Genomic DNA, 24,012 nt, shown 5'->3' with positions numbered 1-24,012 from the left:
TTTAAGCCCTGTAAACATGTTAAAATCCATGTTGTTTTGAATCAGGGTGGAGCACTACTGGAATGAGCAAACCGAAGACATTTGGCTTCCAGGTGGCTGAGTCAGCTGTTTGTGCAGGGACTCCAGCCTTCTTTATTGCCCGGTTTCAGGTTACAGTCTAGTAGTCCCCAGGGGCAAAACAATTCAGCTGGAGTATGAGCACAATAATTTCGTATTAACTGGGAGGAGATTGTTCTTACCTACCTCTATCAATCAAGTGTGTATTTACTTTGCCTAACACAAATAGAGGGGGAAAATATTCAGCATTTTTAAAAGGGCACAAGAGGATAATTTGTCTCTGCTCCCACTTGCTTTTATGAAACGAGTATAAAAAGAAAATCTAAAACATATGTCCTTGTGCTGTTTATTTAGACCTGGAAAGAGTGTAGAGGGACTCTTTTTTTCCAAATCAGATTGAGCAGGTTTTATGTGAGCTCTGTTCAGGTGTTCTGCTTTCATCCACTGTTCAGAAAGCCTGTGGTGGCTAATTGGTTGTACAGACCCCAAGGTGAGATGTGGGGGGTCTGTTTGAAAAGGTCAGCAGTACAACATCACCTTTGGTTAATTACAGCTAATGAGAACAATCCAGAACTGTTACGTGGTCGACAAGAGAATCCCACACGGTAGCTTAAAGAGGAGCAGTCAGAGATCATTCACTTGTCTATAATTTATTTCTACTTACAAAGCAGCCTCTGAGTAGTAGGTATCATATGAATAATTAACATTCTTGAGCATTTTAGTTGAAAGATAGTTTAAAAGCTAAACAGTGGTGTTTGAAAGGCTTTTTCTTGCCTACTGCAAAATGTTCAGGCTCGCTGAGGGAGAACTCCCTCCTTGCTGCCAATCTTTTGTCATCTTGTGGTTTGGTCTCATGTCTTGTGCTGCAAGCTGTGCTGCTCCATGCACAAACAACTCTCCATCTGATCAAAAGGTCATGCTCACCATTCGGCCTTTAGCTCGCACACTTGGGCTCTGTTTATTATTCCAAATCAGCTTTTACCTTGGATTTTATTTCACTTTCAACGCTTAATCATTCTTTTGTGCAATCAAACACCTTAACTCAGAGTTGGCAACTTACAGCAGACCAGCCATTTTATTGAGATTTTTTTTCTTTTTTTTTGTGACAGACCAACACAAAACAGTTGTGATGAAAAATTAAGTGTCTTCAGGGTTGATGTTCAGTATGAGTTTTTTGTGTTTTACATGTGGAACAAAGATACATAAGGTTGCTCACTTTCGATGAGAGCACCTTCTTCCACGTTTGCTGTTTGCTCTCATGGCTTGTGGCAGTCTTCAAACACGACATCTGATGGTTGTCTGTAAAGTGTGGCTCTCTTATTGATTCTCTCCCGCTTCTCCAGAGCTACCATCGGACTGTTAATTTGCTTCTCTGGTTAATTCTCTCCTTTTCCAGCTTGTCAGTTTAAATAGGCAGCCATGTGTTGATAGATTAGTCTTATAAAATAATCCTGCTTTAAGAATCTCTACATTTGAATCATTTGAATCCCTAAGATATGTTATGTGCTGCTTGGTCTGAGAACTTTAACAAAAAGCTAGATTCTGAACTTACAGACAAATTTACAAATAGTGATTTGCTAATAAAGTGACACTATTCATAAATTTTTTACACTTTTTTTTATACACCATGTACCATTTTGATTTCATTTGACAATTTTGCCTTTCTTAGTGTTGATCTGTCACATGCAATTCCAGTAAAATATATCAGTCTGTGAAAAGGTTTAAAAGGGTGTCAGTAATTTTGCGCAGCACTAGATGCTGTAAGTTCAGCTAAAAAGCACCCTCTACTTTTTAAAGTACATACCAAGATGACTCTGATTCAGTCAATAGAGCATTGACATTTTTCAAGCTTAGCTCCCTGAATTCAAAAGGTTAATAAACTGGGCAGCTTTTAGGTTATCTGCCCCATTACAGGCTTGACCTAAATAGTGGCCCTGTTAAAGCTTCACCAAGCAATGTATTTGACCTGCTGATATTTAATTCAGAGACAGAGATTGTCTTAAAGGAGCAGTTTCAAGTTTCCTGAATCGGTCAAGGTCAATTTGATTTTGTATAAAGGGAATTGTTGTAACCAAGATGCAATTTATCTTTCACAGAAGCTTGGACTCTTGGGAATTTATGTAATCAAAAGTGAAATATGTAGCTGCTCTTTATTGCAAGCATGTGGATTTGCAATCCTGCCTGTTGCAGGACAGAAAAAAAATGTGGAGACAAGTTAAAAAACTAGCAGAGATGCATTTCCTGCAAATCTGTAGCTTCCGATAAGTAAAGTAGATTCAGGGTGCATTCACACCAGACCTGTTTAGTCCACTTTAATTAAACTTTGGTTTGTTTAACTACAAAGTCTGGTTCATTTGGGGAAGTGTGACTGTGCACTCAAACTATGATTCAGTTCGAATCCATATGTAGACCAGAGATGGTGCCAAAAGCATTAAGCGGACTCTGGCACAGGGCATTCTGGGTAAATACAACCAAAACAAACATGCAAGTCTACCGGTAGAGGGAGAAATAGCTCCTGGTGTTTTACCAAAAACAGCAGAAAAATCAAGACAACTGTAAAAATCTGACGCTACTAATTTTATTGACATTTCGTGAAGAAGGAAGTTGTGCTCTGTGTCTTCTTTGGGGAATTTAATGTTGTTTCCTTCAGTGTTTTTGGTACAGTGCCATCACAGGCAAGGGGGTGAAGAGGTTTTCAAAGGGTTTGGCTAGTTTGACTCAATGCAGCGTGAAAGTGAACTACACTAGCTGAAGATCTAACAAATGTTACAATTTTGGTTCCCAATCAAATTGAGTGTACTGGACTATCGGGTGTGAAAACACCCTCAAACACTTTCAGCCCAGTGGGCAATAGTTAGTTAGAAACTCATGATGATGCCCATTCACTCAATCAATAACTACTTTCACACATTGGTTATGCCTCATTGGTATAAAAAAAGGTGTCCTTGTAAAGCTGTCACTGTTTCTCCTTGATGATTCAGATTACACAAAGAAAAGCTCAGCTTAGCACTGAAACAGTGCTTTTCTTCTACAAGTAGTGACTGCAGAACCTGCTGGGTCATAGCGGTGGTTTTGTGCTGTCATTGTGTAGATAGCAAGAGGCGGTAGCTTTGTGCCAAAGATTGCATGACCGTTTTTGTGAAGAAAATAAAGTCAGCTTTGAGTAAATTTTTAATCTGACCTAAAAGGGTAAATAAATGAAATTCATGATATTTAAAGGAGCATTCATTATGTAACTCTGCACTTTATTTCAGTACCCTTGGTGAGTAGGTAACATCACTCGGTTCAGATTGAGACGCCCAGAGAAGCTCAAGAAAGTGGTTGATTTTGACTGTCCAACCTGACTTGTTGGAAACTTAAAAATCTCAAATGTTTTTCAGTCGGTGGGCGATCTGATACAGAGAGTACATGAGCCCTACCAGGTTGTTCTAACAATGGTCTGACAGTTTAAACGGTGGTCTCCACTGTCCACTGTCTGGAAGTTGTTATTGAGAGAGAAGAACTCAAAGGTAGCCATTTTAGAATCAGTGAGGTATTTAAAAATTACAAAAGAGGAAGCACAATCACTTGAAGAAACTATTATGAAGGGAACAACTCTCCACAAAGATATGGCTTAGTATTATGTGTTGTGCATTTGCCCTTAGTCTCTTACTTCTACTTTTGTTTTTATATTTTTTGTTTTAGTTTAAATAGACCTTTTTCTACCTGCAACTTGCTGCATTTACACCTGAAGTTTCCCACTTAGAGACAATAAAAATATTTTCATTCTTTCCTGTTGATTTTTTTATTAATATTAACAGAATATTACACTAATGCAGTGGTTATAATTAACAGTCTGCAATTGTTTTATTTCTAATATATTATGGCCAGGTAAGCAGGCTGATGGTAATGGCAGGAAGCAAAACAGACTAATCTGAGCAAGAACAGGGAACACCAAAGCATGGAGTAGCCTCAAGTCTCAAGATGTTAGATAATCCTAAAATCTTGACACTCATATCACAAACTCAGACCTTAATGTTTTCTTTTAGCAGTTCCTACCATAAAACGTTGGTGCAAATTCACCTAACAATACATTTTAGAGTTAGTTTTTTATCTAGAGTTGTTTTCTTTTATCCTCACTAATTCAGTGCCTGAATAAGTGAAAAATATCCACAGATTGACAATATTATTTCTTTCACAATATTGTCTTGCTGACTATTGTAGTGTTGTGCTAAAGCACCTGATTATTTTCTTATGCATGACATGTTAGCCGGGGTCGAAAAAAGGACGCCGACAAGCATTTGAAGCTAAAGATCTTAATATGTTTGACAATGAAATTTAGCAGCACATTAGTTAGAATCGGTTGTCTTTTGGACAAACTTGTTTTGCTTAGATACCAGCCAAACAAATTCAGTCCATTGTGACCAGTTGTTTAAATTTGATTTGTTTTGTTTTTTTTAATCTGTCCATATCACAGTAAAACCTCACAACCTGTTACACATTACCCATTTAATCTTAAAAGAAATCTTCTTTCAATTTAACTCCCATCTTATTAGCAGCTTCCTGATATATTCCTTCATTTCCCCATGAAAGCTCTCTGTGCTTGTTTTATAAATTAATGACCCTGCTGCTATTACATTGTTTTTGGGTCACTGTTTAAAAACTCAAGTAAAGCCACAAGAATGCAGCAACAAAACAGGACAACAAGTATCAGGCTGATATAAATGTGTGTGCACACACGGAAACAAATAGACACAGGTTTGGTCCATCTGACTGTCAAATATGACTTATGAGTATTGCTCCTGGTGTTGCTCCACTGACAGCACTGTCAGTCACACCTCAGTAATTCCTGCGGTTGATTTCTCCAGCATGTAGCCTCCGCAGGACTAGTCTGATATCCTGCAGAGACTGTTCGTTTCTGCAAATTGCCGGTGGAGGAGGTGTGGACCTGAGGAACGTGTTTGAGGGAAGCTGTGGATTGAGTGGATTGTGAAGATAAAGCAAAGACATTGGTCAGCAGGAATCTGACTATTTTTTCCTGTATTAATCTGGAAGCTCTTTCAAGACCCTCCTTTTCTGAGTGGTTTGGAAATCAGAAATATAAAGCTGAATGTGCTTGAATAAGTGCATAAATTTAATAATACTGTGTCAAGCTTTCTCAAGCAGAGATTGCTTCCCACCTTTGCTCTGCTTTTGATATGCAGAATCATTCACACCGCTGGCAGACTCCTGTAGGGTGCCCATGCCTCATATTTAAAAGTCAAATAGACATTATCTTCGGTTTTATTATGATGATTTGTCAAAATACGGACACTTATGTGTGGACTTTATCATATTTTCAATTATTGAAAGACACTGATAATTAAAATAGCTGAGTCCATGACTTTCATTAGTAGGCCACAGAACATTTCAAGTGTTTTCGCTGCCATTATCCAAGGAGGGTTCTGTTCCACCGGACCCCCCGCCTTGAATATCATGACAGGTAATTGTACATGTTCACAGTTAATGGTGTTAATTTTATTAATCTATCTAAATAATGCCAGATCACATTGTGAGTTTTTTTCTATCTCCGTGTGGTCGCTCCTCTACAATCAGCTCCTTTTAATGAAACACCAAACTTGATAAAAACTGGATAATAACACACACTTCACGTTCTGTCACCAATGCTGACACAGTCACACACGGGTGATCACACGCTTTTGCCAGCAGACAAAGATCGCACTGGGAATACATTGAGACCTTTCAATGATATCTGTATTTTCTAAATGTGCCAAATTTCATTTTGATTTCAGTATGTAGTCTCCTGTGAGTAGAAGCAGGAGTAACTCTTTCACTCCTGGTATATATGGCAAGTAAAAGTGTATAAAATAGCCCAAGTGCTTCCTGCCCTACCCCTGACATGCAGCAAAAATCAAGTCATCACCAAATAAAAGGTTTTGACCTGGCTTGACTGTCAGAGGAGAAATACTCCCCCTGGCTGTATAAAATCGAGCTTGGTAAGGAAATGCATACATGACAGAGAGAGAAAAAAGATAAAGCGGATAAAGATTGAAAGGTGGAGAGAGACGGAAACAGATGAAAGATAAGATAAACAGAGAGACAGAAAGATGGGGGAGAAAGATAAAACAGATAGATTTAGAAATGAAAAAAAATATATATACAGTATATATATATATATATATATATATATATATATATATATATATATATATATATATATATATATATATATCTCAAATATGACTGATATATATGTCAAATCTATATATATATAGTATATACAGTGCATTAAAGATGAAACATACCTTTTTTTCCTTAGCAATGTTTTCTCAAATATGTAAATATATTTAAGACATGTTCTTCAAAAACTGCTAAATATATTGTGTTTGTGTTAATGTGGTTACCTTGATTATAGCCATACAGAATCTCTAAGGTGAAACACTACCTTCTAACACATAGGAGCTGCTTTTCTCCAAGGAGCTTGAAAATATCTTTTATAGACATTTTAGATTGATCCACAGCAACTTGTTATTCCATGTCCTGGAATTTCCCAAATATCGGTGATTCGTGGCCTCAAGTTTTAGGGTCAAAAACAGTGGTGTCTTCATTTTTTCTAAATATAGACCCAATATGAAAGATCTTATTTTGCTAATTTTAAAAGTCTTTCAAAATTGTACTTGGCTAACATTTATGTAAAGATTAATGCACTGGACTCTTAGTCTGCACAGTTTATTTTTGCAATAGAATAATTAAAACTGAAAACTGTAGTTATCAGATTAAAGCACTATCTCCTGTACAGAGATAGTGCTTTATCGACTATGACAGATTGTTTATGTTCATCTATTTCAAATTTGAAGAGTGTCCTCTTTAAAATAGTAAAACCTATGTTTATAAAGGGTTGTTTAGCTTTGAATGGGTCACATGTTTCCCAAAGCCTGCCTCTGATTGGTTGATCAGAACCTGGTTACAACTCCTTCCCTGAAATTGGTTTTGGGAAAGCAAACAGCTTGGTTCTCATGTGAGAAGCTCACAGATAAACATTGAATTTCTGTTCCTCCTTTTTGTCACCCCTCCACTCATTGTTTAACATTAGATATTACAATTAAACTGTAAACTCATTTTCTTTAAACTCCTGAGAGAGCAATGACCATTCAACGGCATAGCTGTAATAGATGTTTGCTACTGGCTCATCTTAATAGTAATTGCTGTTGTACATTTTAGTGAATAAACTTTAGGTACATTAATTTTAAATACATTGTTTTCTGAATAAGTAATTGAAGCTGCAGTAGTTAGTTTTTAGATATACAAATAAGATTTCAATCTGTGTGACATAAATATTAAAACACAAAAAAATTTGGGATTTGTCTGTGGGTTGGTTCTGATCAGCTTATTTATATTCCGCCAAATTGGAACAAATGTCCTCTCATTCCACTTTGTAAGATAAATAGATTCAATTTATATACAATATAAATATATCTAAATATGTAAAATAGACTCTGATTAATCCAATAATATGTACAAATTCACACTCAGTTACATACCTTAAAAGTGGATTCTAGTCATTATATATTGCAGTCAAATGCAGTTCATTATGCCAGCCGTTGAAAAGTTTTCTATCCACGAAAGCAGAGGTGATTCCATGGATTCATGAAGTTTTATGTATTTGCAAACTGAGCAAATTGTTATGTACAGTTGCACCAAATTTGACTTTATCTGGTTGCACACATGCATGTTTTACGTGTCCCTTTTAGTTTTGTCATGGCAGCATTTGTGAGATGTAGCTCTGTGTTTACTCTCGAGACTTTCAGTGCACTAGAGCTTGTGCTGCATTAGCCTCCTGCAAGGTTACAGATACCCTGCAGAAGGCGGCTGCTCCTTAGAATAAGCCTTGCAGCAAGAGCTATCTAATTAGGAGAACATGCTACATGCTGGCTAATCCTTGACAGATGCAGCATCAAAGGCTGTCAGGACTGCGCATTATTATCAGCAGTTACCATAAGTATATTTGAATAGAGTAAAATGATAGAAGACTTTCTGTTATTTATATTTCAGTTGAAATGCCTGAGCCATAGGGATTCTTGCCTCATCCTTTCTTTTTTTCAATCCAAGTAATAACCTCCACTTTGAGGATATCCTCTGTAGATGAAATGTGATGCATTGATGCTAAAGCTGTGTTTTACCTGAGGCTCTCTGTCTGAATGCCTGCTTGTTTTTTAGCATTTGTTCTTCAATCCATGTTGAGCCCATTGGAAGTTTTTTTTTTATTATTTCTCTTATGAGTTCCTCTAAATGCAGGTGACAACTGATTAAAGAGGAGCCCTGCATTCCTTTTTTTTCTTTACTTCCCCAGGGGTTCTGTGGAACCTTTCTTCGTGCGATGCTGTGAAGATGACAATCATCCGGGACGCCTTATCCACTCTGACCAACACTGTGATCATCCCTCACTCTGGATGGAGCAGCTCTACATTTGACGATGACCACAAGCTGAAGTTCCACTCCTCCCTAGTGCTGAGGAACACTACAGGCTGCCTTAGGTAAACCACCTGATGATCATGCTGGACATTAGCACCTCACTGTGGGCATTCGCCGCTATTACATCTGATATGTATTGTCAATAAATATGAAATTTTATTATTAATAATAATAATAATAATAATAATAATAATAATTAATTAATACATGTAATTAAATTTTTTAAATAAAAATTTTACATCTCTATTTCACAAAAATCTTATCAAGTCTTAAAAATTTTTTTTTAATGTTGTCCAGATTTGAGTAATATGCAAAAAGATAGTAATATGTAGAAAAATATTTGCATTTCTAATCTTTATTTCTGGTATCCATCCATTCCATCCATGGAAAAGAAAAGAATGAAGGAATTGTGTCCCTTCATTCCTTTTTATAAGTACTTTTCTGTTCTTTGTTCATCCCTCAATCTATTCCTCCCTCTCCTATTTCCTTCCTTCTTTCATTCCTGACTTTCTTCCTTGTGTCCTTCCTTGTCTTATTTTCTTCTGTCCTTGTAATCTCATCTTCTTCTTTTTGTCTTTCTTAGTGTTCTTTTTATCATCCATTTTTATTTTTTGTGTTCTTTTTTTCTTTCTCCCTTCTTTCTTCTGTTCTATCCTTCTTCCATCCTCTTTGAAACCTTATTTTTTGTCTGTGTTTAATATATGTGTTTATGGTTAACTTTGTTCAGGAAAAGTCTGGATTTTTTACATAAAAACTGTAGGAACCCCAAAAGACTTGTACTAGTAAGATTCATAAAATGTTTTTCTCTATCCTGCGGTATGTTGCTTTGCAGGTTTAATTAGTGGTAGTCACTTCATCTTGTACATGTTTGTGTATCATGTGAACATGCATAGGTATGGCTTAAAGACCTTTATTTACTGAGCAAAGAACAATACTTACTTGAGTCAGGCCACACAAATTCTCCTCATACATTAAAGATGGTGTCTGGGAACGACAAAGCCCACATTACCATTTCAAGTAGGAGTCACACAGCTATCATTTTGGGCGTTTGTTTACTAAGCAAAGCCCCAACTTGAATGACTAATGAGTACGTGAGCGTGGGTGTGTGTGTGTGTTCTCATGTGTTCATGTTTTTTTAAAAGGAACCTGAGTTCAGCCGGTGAGGAGGCCAGAAAGCAGATGCGTACTTGTGACGGCCTGGTTGACTCACTGCTCTATGTCATCAAAGCCTGTGTAAACACGTCCGACTTTGACAGCAAGGTACCTCATAAAGCCTGCTGCCCACCATTGCACACGCCCACCCATCTACACACACACACACACACACACACTCCTAGGCCCGGAGGAGAATATGCAGCCAGTTGATAAGAAGCTCTGGAGAAAATACCCTACTTATCCTCTTTGAATCATTTTATTGCCTGCGTCTAAATGACCCTCAGAGCAGTTAACAGAAACTGTTTGATCTGCTTTGTCACCCAAAGCACAGCCAGAATGTGCGTAACAGTGAACCTTAAGCATCAGATGTTAATCATACAGTAAATTAACATTTATTCAATGGCTGCGGCTTAGAAAGTACATCTCCTATGCATGAATCCTTGGATTATGAAAGTTAAGTGAATCATCTGAAATATGACGATGGTTTTTCCCTTTGGCAAAGACCCTAGTCAAGCAGATAATGTTCTATGTTTTCTGATGTTCTGTATAGCTAAGGAATGCAAACCTCAGTAAAAATGGATTTATAATCAATGCATTCTGGATAGTTTTTCAAACAAAGACTCTAAGAAGAATATTACAAGTGTAACATTATTTACCAGAGGTCTAATTAGTAAACTTTTTTAATTACAACTTGTAAAAACCATATTGACAAACTTAAAGCCAGATTTGTGATGCCCAGCAGATTGTTGGTAGGCACCTAGATGCTTTTTTTCTTTTAATATCCTCAGGTTGAAACTGTGGCTTTATAACACATGACAACAATATTGCTGTTGCAATATCAGTGAGGGTAATATTAATATCTCAAAAATCTGTTTGGAATGCAATATTTGTTGGCTATTCATTTCAAGTGTCAGGAATTCATGTTTTGCATAAAAGTAATAACTTCAACCTATTGGATGTAGTCCCACTAGAGCAGATATTCACACCTCATAACAATAAAAGGGGAGAGGAAGAAGAAAAAGAAAAATGATCACAGGAGATTTAAAAGCAATGTAATGGCAGATGAGAGGAGTCAGGAGGATGTGAGCTATTATCGTTATCACAAAGATCTCTATGTTTGTTGTCTGGATCAGTATTATTTGAATTATCATCATCGTATGAAATTTTGATACAGTTGTCCAAATTAACTAACAGAAAATTAAATTAAATAACAGAAAATTACCCTAAAATATATACAGACTTAACTTCACGTTTTGAATTGAATTACTGAAACAAACAAATTTATCAACAATATTCTAATTTATTCAAAGGCAGTAGTAATAATACAGTAATCTTTATAATGCTAGAGAACTGAATGTATCTAGTCTCAATCTTAGCTGCAATAACCTTAACTTGTAATATTCAGTTAACAAAACAATAAAAATATTGATGACCATTTCAAGTCAACAATAGTTTTCACAATTGCTGATTATAAAAGTGTTTATGATATTTATATGTTTTCATGATGCAAAGCACTTTGAACTGGTTTATTACTGATATGTGCTTTACACATATACTTAAATGATTGATAAGGAATTTGCAAAAATTATGATACAAAATGTTCATACTACTACTGTATATCCTAAGCAAAAGTGCATCTCACCTGTGTATTTTAGTTGTCACTTATTTTTACGCTACAACTATTTTGTTTTATATTCCGTTTTGAATTAGATAAAACGGTTTCATATTTTGTACATTAAGTCAGTTGTACTGCTCCTAAATATTCTTTGTGTTAATTTCTCTAATATATTTTTTTGTTGTTTAACCCCCTTGTTTTTATATAAATATATAATATTGAAATCATAATAATTTTATTAGAAAAAGTTGAAAAAAATGTAGCCTCATTTTGCTGTATCACCTTACCATAATTGTAACAATGAACAGAAGAATTGCTGCCTTTATACTGCTTAAACACTGTTAACCTATTCTCATATACTTGTTTGGATTGATGCATGAAGTTCAAGGTTTTATTTTCTGTGCCTGGCAGATTGTGGAGAACTGTATTTGCACTCTAAGGAACCTGTCTTATCGTCTGGAGCTGGAGATGATGCCATCATCATTTCCAGTAAACCAGGAAATGGATGGCTTACTGGGCCGAGAGTCACCAAGTAAAGAGGTGGACTCCAGCTGCTGGGGCAGGAAGAGAAAGAAGAAGAAAAACAGCTTGCAGGAGGACTCAGTGAGTGTTATGTTTTAACTGGACAATTGTGCTTGTTTATGCTTCATAAGTTATAAATGCACAGAACTTTGGCTTTTCTTGGCCAATAGCTTTCCTTTTTTATGTCTGATTTCGTTTCACACAGGAAATATGTTTCTAGTGTATATAAGTGAAAAATGTGCTGCAGGTGCCATGATAGAGATGTTAGAAAATAAGAAATTTGAGGATTATTCTTATTTATGCATTAAAGTAAACGTCAACAGCTACGATAAGACTTTTTTATTTTAAAATATAGTGGAATGGCTACTTTTTGGTGCGTTTAATGAGCTTCTGATCAGACCTGATCAAGGAAAAATTAACACATTCTGATCTCTAGAAGATTGTCTGATAAAATAAAAAAATATTGTTATTAAATGATTCCTAAAGCATCACCCTTTCACATTCTGACTTGTAAGTTGTTGTGTGTTCAGTGGGACGGTGTGGGGCCCATCCCTGGCTTCTCCAAGTCTCCTAAGGGGGCCGAGATGCTGTGGCACCCCTCTGTGGTCAAGCCTTACTTGACGCTGCTAGCTGAGAGCTCCAATCCTGCCACTCTTGAAGGTTCAGCAGGATCTCTTCAGAACCTCTCAGCTGGCAACTGGAAGGTACAGTGCAAATGTGCATTCATTCAAAACACAAATGCAGATTTTCTCATGCTTCTCTGCCGTGGCTGTGAAACAATGCATATAAATGGGCTTAGCTGTTCACCTCTTCTGCATCAGTCAAACAAATGTCAGTTTAACGCTTGAAATCACAAATGCACATCTCAAGCTCATCAGTATTCCCTAGTCATGCAGAGACCTTAATTAAATTTTCATCTGTTTTCTGTATTCAGTTTGCAGCGTACATTCGTGCAGCAGTTCGTAAAGAGAAAGGGCTTCCCATCCTCGTGGAACTGCTGCGGATGGACAACGACAGGGTGGTGTGTTCAGTTGCCACGGCTCTGAGAAACATGGCCCTGGACATCAGGAACAAGGAGCTTATAGGTCAGGGAGCCACTTTGTTGTGTTTGAAACGTCTTGGACTGAAAAAAAATATGCTATACTAAACTATTTATGAGAAGTTTTTATGCTTTTTTTATGTCATGTAATGTAGCTCATGCTGTACCAATAACCCAGATACCATGCTGCGAATTTGTTTGGCTCAAGTTAATGCACAATCTCACATGATGTGTTGATCTTATAAATACAGTCTGAAGTTTACATGTTTTCACTCTGGACATAATCCAGAAATGCTCTTGTAGCTTGCCAAGGCCCGTTTATTTCTTGTAAAGTAATTGTGATTGACTACAGATGGCAGCTTCACTGAAAGAAACAAACAAACACATGATATGACTGGAAAATCAAAGAAACTTTGTGCAGATTTATACAAAGCAAGAACGTTGTCAACGCCAGTTTTGAACCAGTAATGAACCAAAGATTGTCATTTACTGGCATTTCAAAACTGTTAGGAGTGAAAGTTATTTTGCCAGAGTTTCTAACGAGATTTTATCTTGGGGATTAATCATAAAGTAAATAGATGCTGCAGATATAATGAACAAATAAAACAACTTTTTTGGAAAGCAGATTTAAATTAGAGATGGTTGAGTTGCTTTCGTCCCAAGAACTGGAAATCTATTGCCGGAGGAATAATGAGGCATTGAAGCCAACACACACTGAACCTTCTGTCCTTCATGATGGTGCTATGAACCGTTATTAATTATTTATATTAGGAAAAGTGACAATATCTGTAAGAGAGGGCTCAGATCTAGTACGACCAGCAAAGCTAATGCAGAGATCTCTGTGTGTTTTCCATAATCAGGGTCAATTCTTGGTTCAATTAATTTCCAAATCCTGTATGTTTCATAACAGACAGAGGTTGATGGATCAAACAGAGCAACTCTCTGTTATCTAACGAGTCTCTCTCTCTCTGCCTTAATGAAGTGCAGAAATGTCTTTTGACGTTAAAAAAAAATACTGCTGACATTTAAATAGCTACATCTCTATGCGTCCTCTAAATTCATATTTTAACACCTCACTGATATTGAAATGAGTTAAATTTCTACTGCCATTGAATACGTGACCTGGTGCCGCTAGGCATGGTGTGCTGTCCTCGCCCTGAGATTTCGAGCTTTCAGCAGCTAGACAGCAGACAACGATGCTCCCCAAACTTGTTTCTTTCCTACTTGTTTATTGAAGAGTGGCCTCTGACCTGCCATCACTTTGGCCATCGTAAACTGAAACATACAAGACTGAGTATTAGCCAACGAACATTGCAAATTAGCCATTCTTGCTGCTAGCTAAAAATAAAAAAAACATTTTTCTAAATGACTCCAGCGTACAATTATTTACACCACAGTTACATAAAACAAAGAGACAATTATTGCTGTCACAATTAACCAATACTTACGAACAAACCTTGTCTGAAACACAACGTATAAGGATAATAATCAGCTTAATCCATGAACTATTCGGTGTTGCGTTCCACCATCTTGGATCTATAATCTTTTTTAGCGTCACCAAAACATAACAAAATATCCACCAGGGGGCGTTCTAGTGCAGATGATTTCTCAAGGCATCTCTTTTGGAAACTAAATGGTGCGTCTACGAGGACACTTCCAAACTCATCATAGAACCACCAGATAATTTGTTGATAAATCTGTCATTAAATCAGTCCAACATTTAAATGAATATTCAGCCAGAAACTTGCATGACTGGGACTTTTCTGTGATCGTTCTGTCCCAGGGAATAAAAAGCTCACAGCCTAATATAAATATGACATTCATGTGCATGATGAGCATATGTCCCAGCTAAAGCTGTGTGGTAATCCTCCTGTACAATCCTGTGCTTCATAAAACCGTCTTTCACTCTGTGAAATGAATGTTTATTCAGTAGCAGGAATGATGTCTGACGGCGTGGGTTAATAAGGTTTTAGTGATGGTTAAATATGCTTTTTGAGGTCTTTGTTTGACTTGGTGCAGCAAGTATTCAGCATCTTTAGCTGGGCTGCTGCACTGAAGGACAGATAAGGAAGGCAATCCTCCTTCACACTGAAACACACATACAGTGTCATTTAAGAAAAGTGCCTACCATGCTGCAGACCCCAGCACATTGAATGTTACTCCTTTATTTAGATGACATTACATACTGTTGAGGTCAGCACAGAATTTATTTGCAAGTGCATTGCACAACATGTTAAAAAATGCATCAAAATCGTGTACACATGTGATGCACCGCCCCCTCATTCTGTCCTTGCCTGAGCTTCTGCAGCAAACCTGCAGCACATTGTGTCATTACGCATAAGCTGCAAGTCCCGCCTCCCTCCCCTGCAGGGAAGTACGCGATGAGGGACCTGGTAAACCGCCTCCCTGGGGGAAACACCACCCTGCTGTCGGATGAGACCGTGGCTGCCATCTGTTGCACACTGCATGAGGTCACCAGCAAAAACATGGAAAACGCCAAGGCTTTGGCCGACACAGGTGGCATTAAGAAGCTCGTCGACATCACCAAGGGCAGAGGAGACAGGTGGGGTTGCCGACGCACACATTTGTTAAAATGCTTTCCTCAACACTGGACACTGGTCCACACAACAAGAGCAGCTGCAGCCATTGGGGAGGTGGCAGTGTGTTCCTTGAAGTTTAACATCCCGATGGAACAATGCTGCAGCAGCTATTTTTAGTTTGCTGTATACTCAGTACGATTCTAGGTTAAAACGTATTAAGGACAGCCTCCTACATCAATCATGCTGTCTTGTATTAACCACAATGAATTCTTGCTCAGAAATGCATAACAAAGTTTGACTGTTTTCCAGATATTCAGTGAAGGTGGTGAAGGCAGCAGCTCAGGTGCTGAACACGCTGTGGCTGTACAGGGATCTACGGCCCATCTACAAAAAGGTTCATTCAGTTTGTTTAATGCTACATGTTTCGATAATTTTATGATTATATTTTAAATAGAAATATCAGAAACTGTCTTACAATAACATGATGTGCTGGATTTATATGTTTTTTTAAAAGAATGTTTTGGAGAAGTATTCATTTCCTTGAACTTTGTCACATTTTGTCACGTAACACCTACATGTGTATTTTAGTTGGATTTCATGTCATAGCCCAACAGAAACAAAGAAAAATTATGCATGTTTTTTTTTTTTTTTTTTCAAAATTTTATTCATTACTTTTCAGCCCACTTTGGTCTGATGCCCCTAGATAAAATCCAGGCTAGTTAGTTGCCACATAATTAGTAAATAGAGTCCAATTGTGTGATAATTATTCTCTGTATAAATACAGCTATTTTTTTGAAGATCTCAGAGGGATTTTAGAGAACATTGGCTTTAATTAATCATTTGTAAATAGATAGTGTAGGCACTATGACACAACTGCAAACCTACCAACAGGTAATAACAGCATTTTAGATTGAAGGATATTCATGTATTTGAATGGCATGGATACAATGCAAATGTTGGAAAACAATTTAGCAATACTTTGTGTTGGTTTATTACATAAAATCCCAATAAAAAGGTTTTGATTTTGTGTTTGCTCCTCTGACTGCCACTTTCTCCCCTCACAGGACGGCTGGAACCAAAACCATTTCATCACCCCAGTGTCAACACTGGAACGGGACAGGTTCAAGTCCCAGCCCACCCTCGCCACCAGCACCATCCAGATGTCTCCAGTCAACCACCCTGGTACGTTCTGGTAGCTTCGAACCCTGCACCCAGGCAGCAGCAGTGAAACAGGAGCTGTGAAAATAAATATGCAATTTTTTTCTCTCTCCACAGCCGCCAGTGCCACGTCATCTCCGGCAATGCTGGGCATCAAAGAGCACAGAAGCTCAGTCAGAGATTATCAGAGAACTCAGTCAACTATGCAGTTTTATAATTACCAAGGAGACGGCAGTATTCACAGAAAACAGTATACAGGTACTTATCTAAAAGATGGTGAACTTTAAAAAGAAATCTAATTTAAGTCATGAATTATCTGCTCTATACTTGAGATCACTTTTTGCTAATTTCCACACGGCCATTTCGTTATCTCCTTTATTCTCTCTACTGCTCCCAGCAGATCCACTTTTATCTCCCCACTATCAGCCCTATGACAATTGGTCACTTTAACTTCAGAGCTGTTTGTCCCCATAGCGCTAAAGTCAATCTACTATCTAGAAGCGAGCACTTCACTATTGTGCTTTTAACACATTAAGTCCTGGTCGCAGTGAGTTGTGTGTCTGGGCAATCCAGACATACAACATCCAGACGACAGCCCTCACCAGCCTCCACTGGTTGGTGGGATCAGGAAGTGGGCAGAGTAAGCGAGCAAAATTGCAGCTTTGTCAATTCATGTTCTGGGTAGGGAAGTGGAAATTGAGTTTCTGGATTCCACCAGTTTGATAAAGTGCCAATGAAAATGCCCATCCCTAATGGTTATGTAAACTACAGTGCAGCACAGGCCAACCCCATTATTTGGTGGTATTACTCTCCAGCGAAGCACGGCCCATTTGATCCTACTCCATCTAAATACAGACATTTGCCCTTTGGGGATGTGTAGACTCTTTCTATGATATGAAATGAGGTGTTTTTGTATTAAATTCCTCCAATTTATTCAAAGCAACAATAACTTTATTGTTATTTTTTTTCCAGGGTCTGGCAAACCATCTCCATATTACTACTCATCACCCACAAGAGAGGAGCCCAGAAGATCACAGGTGAATACAATATTTCTTCATAGAAGTCTGGTCAGACCTCACAACCTCTCCATTCTTAGCAACAATACAAGCGCATATGAAGGAATAAACTTGTTTTATGTTTTGTTTAGATCATCTATTTTTTAATTTACTTTTTAACTTGGTTCAAAAACCAAGCATGATGCATAAAATATATTTAATTTTACTTCACAGTCCTTTGTTGTAGCCAAAATAACTAACTCATAGCCGAGGCTTTTTCACTCTCAAACATTTTATTTTGTTCAGTCAGACATCTCCACATTCAAAGTTTGACACATTCACAATCAGTATGGGAGAAAACGCTAAATGAGATCAACTTAACTGAAATATTTTCACCTAGTAACTAACTTTGGGTTAGTTACAGGGTGAAAACCAACTAACATTGGTATTATTCTACGTGGACCGTTTGAAGGGATATAAAGACAAACAAATAGTTAAAGTAAATTAAAGGCAACCCTCACTGCAAAAAAAAACAAAAAAGTGAAGCTTCCCAGCTCATCTACACCACTTTATAAATACAAAGACCCTGCTACACATTCTGCTGCCGTTGCTGGGAATAACTCAGCACATCAGCCATTGTGTGAGCGAGAGTGAATGTGACTGCTGGGATTGGGATGTCCTCTCTATGTCTCGGGGAGCTGTCCCTGCAGGACACGTCCATGTGTGCCCATTCAGATAACAGACAAGGAGAGAAAGGCACCAAGCCGGTAGTTGTAAACATTCCTTGTGGTAGAATTAAATGTAAACCATCAAGTTTTCTTTGGGATTAATAACGTATTTTTGAATTGAATTGAATTTAAAAATAGTCAAACTAAAGTTACCAAATCTAAATGACAATACCTACATTGGTAGATCACATCAAACTGAATATCAGAGTATATGTACTTATCAGATTATGTGTGTACTAAGTTGGAATGTCCATTACGATTCCTTCTACTTTATGAATAAATATAAAGCAAAACCTAAAGCAGCCAGTAATAGTTACGTCTATGCAGTAAATGGTCACACTTCCTTAAGGATTCTGGCTTCCATAATGCTTTATTCTATTTAAAAATGAAAAAAGAACTTACTTGCATTTTAGAATGCTTAAGTAAGATAATATTTGCATTTTCATAATCTGTAGGCTGCTGACTCCGGCACAATGTCACATTCACATTAGACCCAGCCCACAGCATGATATTAACAAAGTAAACAGGGTTCCTGTGGGTTCTTCAGAAAGTACATCAGAAACACAGTGTACTCATCATGATGTGTTTGTGTGACGGTATCGTTGTGGCTAGCTTATCAATGAAGTGTGTGTTGTGTGATGACAGGCTATTCTGGCCTCACGCCAAAGCATCCAAACCAAGTCTATTTTGGGCTGGCAACTCTGCAAGTATTTTATCTCAGCATTTTTGCCAGTGGGCTGCTGGTATCTATATCAATCTCCATAATATTAACAGCAACATCAACAATTTATGACTCTGAGACCTCACTAATGAACAGAACAGTTGGATATCATCAGTATAGAAATGATAACAGTCATTATGATGGACACCTTGGAGTCTATCCAAGCATATGTACATTAAGTAAAAGAAAACCCACTAGGGCCAAGAATACAGCCTTGAGCAACTCCTCTGGAAAGATTAGGCATTTATGACATGACCTGATTCACACAATACCAAAAGATCTCTAAGAATGGTAAAGATAAAAGTAAATGCAAGAGGTAAAGTCTCCCCTGTCTGCTGCCAGCAGAATCTCCTTGGAGATGTTCTTGGAGTTCTTGGAAACCATAACGTGGTCTTAGATTTGGTGATGGGTTTCTAACTGTGAAAACTACATTAAATCAAGGAATTTAGAAAAACTTCAGTAACACATTGACTTAATACAAATCCTTAGAATGAATTAACACAAGGCCTTCCTGCCTCTTTTCTTGCAGCCTGTGTATTATACAGAAGAGCCAAGTCGAAGGAATTACGACACATACAGGATGTACCTGCAGCATCCTCACGGCTATGACGATGCGTATTTAGAAGAAGTAATCACCTACCCTCCTACAGCAGACTACAGCTCCCAGCCTCATGGACTGAAATCCACCTCTAACTATGTGGACTACTATGCTAGCACACGGAGGCCTTCCTACAGGGCAGAACAGTACCCAGGTTCTCCTGACTCCTGGGTATAAGTCTGGAGATGGATCTGCTGTACAATCCGAGAACATTTTTCCAGACTGATTTCTTCTTTCGCCCTGCAGCAGAGGCAAGGAGCAACACAGGAAACTTCTTTCATGAACTTGGGTTTATGAGTGTGTTTGTTTTAAAGTGGATGGTGCTTGTATGGAGAGGCGAGTTCCGCAGATGGAAAGACGGGATGTGTGCCAAAGAGGGAAATCATGGAATGTTTTTAAAGATTATTTTTCATTTCAAGAATAAGATGGAATCATGGCAGGGGGGGGACATCGAGGGAGAGTCCAGGACACTATCGTGAGAAGACGTGTGTCATGTCGTGTGTAGATATTAGCTTTAATTTCTTCAAGGAACTCATAAGTGTGAGAGCATGGTTGAAGGTGTGAGTCATGTTAGCGAGGGTCCGCGGTACGAGTCAAGATGTGGGGGGAAAATGTATGTGCTGAAGCCAAAACGGATCATGAACTCATTTGTAAAGAAATAAAATTTTAAAAACGACTAATTAACTAATGATGTTAGATTGTACAGAGGGATCAAAGTTTATCTGTACTTAATGTCGAAACTGTGTAATGCAATGGAGTCTTGTACATTTCTTTGATTTTATTGTAAATACAGACAAAAATCAACATTACTTTGGTTTACACATTAGCACTGGTTAAAAGACTAAACAACTTGTGCCATGTTCTAAAGATATATAAATATACAGATATGTGGAAAAAGATGGCATCGTAACAACTATGTTAACAAAATAAAAGGTCATTTTTGTTTTTTAAACTAGTTGTGTGATTCTCTTTATTCTAACAAATAGCATGGATGTGTTCAGAGAGACCTGAGGGCCGTGCTCTCCTACAGTCTGAGAGTTTCAGTTCATGTTTGCACAGGAGTGGGTGAATGAATGAGGCTTTGAACCATCTGTCAAGCTCCTGATGCTTTATGTACTCTAAACCCAACCCAACATTGAGCCTACACCTGTACAAAGGCATTATTAAAAAAATTATATACTTAAATCATTGCTTTTTAAACCACAAGGCTGGATTATGCTCATGAGTGGTGGCTTCTTAGACTTAGACTTAGACTTAGACTTAGACTGACTTTATTGTCATTTTGCATGCACAGGGTGTATACAGAACGAAATTTCGTTGCATACGGCTCAGGACAATGTTTTGAGGTTCCAATGTTGTGAGGTTACTCCAGAATAAAATACAGTATAAAATATGAATATAAATATGAATATAAAATATAAAGTGCAGGACTGACAGTAAAATGGAAGTTACTTAGCTCTGTACATGTGCAAGGTATAAAGTGGAGACCAGATTTTGAGTGCAGTCCAGTTAAGAGTTCAGCAGTCTGATGGCAAGTGGGAAAAAGCTGTTTTGGAACCTGGTGGACCTGCACCGGATGCTGCGGAACCTCTTTCCAGAGGGCAGCAGGGAGAACAGTCCATGGTGGGGGTGTGAGGGGTCACTGATGATGTTTCGGCCTCGGGACACACAGCACTGGGATGAAATGTCCTGAATGGAGGGAAGGGGGGCCCCGATGATCCTCTCTGCTGACCGCACCACTCTCCTCACGTTCTTCCAGTCGGAGGCGCTGCAGCCTCCACACCACACAGAGAGGCAGCTGGTCAGAATAATTATTATTTAATTATTGGTGAAAATGTCTGTAAGTTTTAAGTTTAAAATATACCTTCATGATGTCAATATTAACATCATGGGCACAGTGTAGGACATATTGTGCAGCCCTGCTAAAGATGCTTTAAAAGCAGTAATTCATATTTTATTTCAGACAGATAATCTCAGCAGCAAAACGTGGCATCTTGAGGTCATTAAGTCTCCATAGCAACCAATGTAAGCCTATTGTATGTCCAGCAGTTGCTTGGGATGTTCCCATTCTACCATAACAAATGTAAATGTACATAGTTTACTAAACTGTTTAGACTTTTAACTGGAGCTGGGTTCTTTGGTCAGATGAGGCTAATATTGAGCTTTAAAAGCAACAAACCAACTTGATTTAGTGGGAAAGCATTTTTTTGTTATGGCAGAGGATCTGTGATGCTCTGGGCCAGTTTCTCTTTAAACGACACATCTTATATGTTAAACGTCTGGAAAGTAAAAATAGAAAATGTTTAGAAAATCTGATTGTTGCTTTTCTACAATAACACAAACCTGTCATTTACCTCCTCGAACAAGACAATTTAAAAGCTGTGCAAGCAAAAGAGAGCATATTAATGGAAAATACTTTAGCAGTGTAACAAAGGTATATTCTCCTTAAATTCATCACTTGGAAATTCATTATTTCTACATGCATCAGTTTATGTTAATCGCTTCTGCGCTCCTTCAAAGACTCAAAGAACTATCCTATAAAACCACAATGTGTCCCTAGATGTGTTTCATGCCTGTTTATTCTTGTCTTTTTTTACCTGACAATCTAAATTTTTCATGTATTTTTCTATGAAATATATATTTGTTTTAGTTTCCATGTCCTGTCTAATATTCTTAATCTTCCCCTGATCTATGTTCATATTGTGCAATAGCAACAAAGCAATTGACTGAACCTGGGAAACATTTGGAGCTCATCATGACTGCAAATAGAAAACAAATTGTTCACTTTATTTGACAAAAGCAGGGATTTGTCCATATAAAAAATTTTGTTAATACAAATTTTTACACCAGCTTTCCACCTTGCTCCATTTAAATTTTTTGTATTTGCTCTTTGGTATCGGCTGTTTTTTGTTGTTGTTGTTGTTGTTGTTTTGTTTTTTTTGTCAGATTGCTTCAAATGAAGAGGAACTTTCTTTAGCATTGCTTTTGATCAGCTGCCTGATTAATGAGGGCAGACAGATGCTCTGGAAAAGGTGTGGCTGAAAGAAATGTGAGCTGAAGGGAATTATGACTTTGCATGATAAAATACGTAAGGTTCTATTTGTACTCTACCAAAAAGAAATTTATCCACTTGCAGGTCTCTTTCTAACAACTTGCTCATGTCCAACTGATGCTTTCAGTTTAGCTTCTTCAGAGAAATGGAGTGACATGAGCGAGGAATTTCATATATAACTACATCTAATAAAACTTATCTTATACGATTTAATATCGATGCAATGAAGTGAGATACACTACGACATTGTCGTTTATGGTCTTTCATCAGATCAAGCCCCACGTGAACACTGAAGCATCCTTTTTTGAATAAAAAAAGAAGAAAACAATATAAGTTAGACAGACCAAAACCTGTTTCAAAGAAAATTCTAGGAAAAATCAATACAGACTTGAGTGCTTCATAAAATTACTGGATGTTTTTTTCCAGGACTGCCTCCTTTTTCCTCTTTTATGCATGTTTTTAGGCAGCCACAGTGAATGTACATTACTGACATCAAGTGGAATTGAAATTGGTACCAGAAGAAAACAGTCGGATTCCTATTGAGTTGAATTCCATAAACTTATTAGGTGACCACTTAAAGAAAATGGTTCCACTAGACTTTATGGGTACCAAGGTGAAAGCTGAAAATTTTCAAGTGCTTACTTGTAAAATAAAAAGAAGTTTCAAAATTATGTATAACTTTACAATCAAAAACAAAACAACTCAAGTAAAATACACTTTTTTAAATTGAGTCAAACCTTTTAGTTGGAATGTTCTTGATTTTGGAAGTCACTGCCGTCTAAATGCCAACAATGAACAAATTCAGCCCCCATGTTAGCTTCATGAGTTCAATAAATATTTAATAACTCACACTTCTTATTTTATAGAATATTATATATTCTATAGCTCTGAACTGAACCTGGTTTGTGGGTAAGAGATCAAAGAAAAATGGTGAAATTGCCATTTCTTACTACTAAGTTGCCTCTCATTTCATAAGATTTCAGATCTAAATGAAATATGTCAAATGGACATTTTAATTATATGTGTGGAAAAGTCAGAAGATGAACAAAGGGAACCTTTCCAAATAAGATTACTTTTCTATGGGCTCATTAGAAAATGCCACAACTTTGGTGGTCTATGATCATAATGTCTAGAGAATATCACTGAGAGGAAAAACACTTAAGATGAGAGGAAAGCGACTTTTGAAATAAAACTACACGTTATTAACAAAGAGTGGAACAAACTGGTTGAGTGTTTGAGAACAGCTTCTTCTGGTTTCATTTCTTCTTAAATAGTTTCAACATCTGTTTGTTTTTAAAAAGAGGGAGACAGAGAAAGCTTGAAATGATGGGCGTGTCTGTGGTTTCCTGCAGTTTCTGCTGGTCGCTCCTCCGCGTTTGAG

At 37.5% G+C, this 24,012-nt stretch overlaps 1 protein-coding gene across 5 annotated transcripts in view; it reads left to right on the top strand.

The window, feature by feature from the left end:
* The window catches only part of pkp4 (plakophilin 4), an 87,630-nt gene extending 67,099 nt beyond the window's left edge, over positions 1–20,531 (top strand). For all 5 annotated transcript variants that reach the window (XM_023336772.1, XM_023336770.1, XM_023336774.1 and 2 more), the window contains 11 exons: positions 8,387–8,570; positions 9,651–9,768; positions 11,690–11,881; positions 12,331–12,504; positions 12,735–12,885; positions 15,210–15,402; positions 15,689–15,773; positions 16,444–16,561; positions 16,655–16,795; positions 17,510–17,574; positions 19,511–20,531. In XM_023336772.1, coding sequence (XP_023192540.1) covers positions 8,387–8,570; positions 9,651–9,768; positions 11,690–11,881; positions 12,331–12,504; positions 12,735–12,885; positions 15,210–15,402; positions 15,689–15,773; positions 16,444–16,561; positions 16,655–16,795; positions 17,510–17,574; positions 19,511–19,756 — 1,667 coding nt within the window. In that variant the 3' untranslated portion in view covers positions 19,757–20,531. The remainder of the gene's footprint in view (positions 1–8,386; positions 8,571–9,650; positions 9,769–11,689; positions 11,882–12,330; positions 12,505–12,734; positions 12,886–15,209; positions 15,403–15,688; positions 15,774–16,443; positions 16,562–16,654; positions 16,796–17,509; positions 17,575–19,510) is intronic.
* Positions 20,532–24,012: the final 3,481 nt, after the last annotated feature.

This window comes from Xiphophorus maculatus, chromosome 7 (genome assembly GCF_002775205.1).
Source record: "Xiphophorus maculatus strain JP 163 A chromosome 7, X_maculatus-5.0-male, whole genome shotgun sequence".
NCBI classification, from domain to species: Eukaryota; Metazoa; Chordata; class Actinopteri; order Cyprinodontiformes; family Poeciliidae; genus Xiphophorus; species Xiphophorus maculatus.
This window is presented reverse-complemented; position numbering and strand designations above follow the sequence as displayed.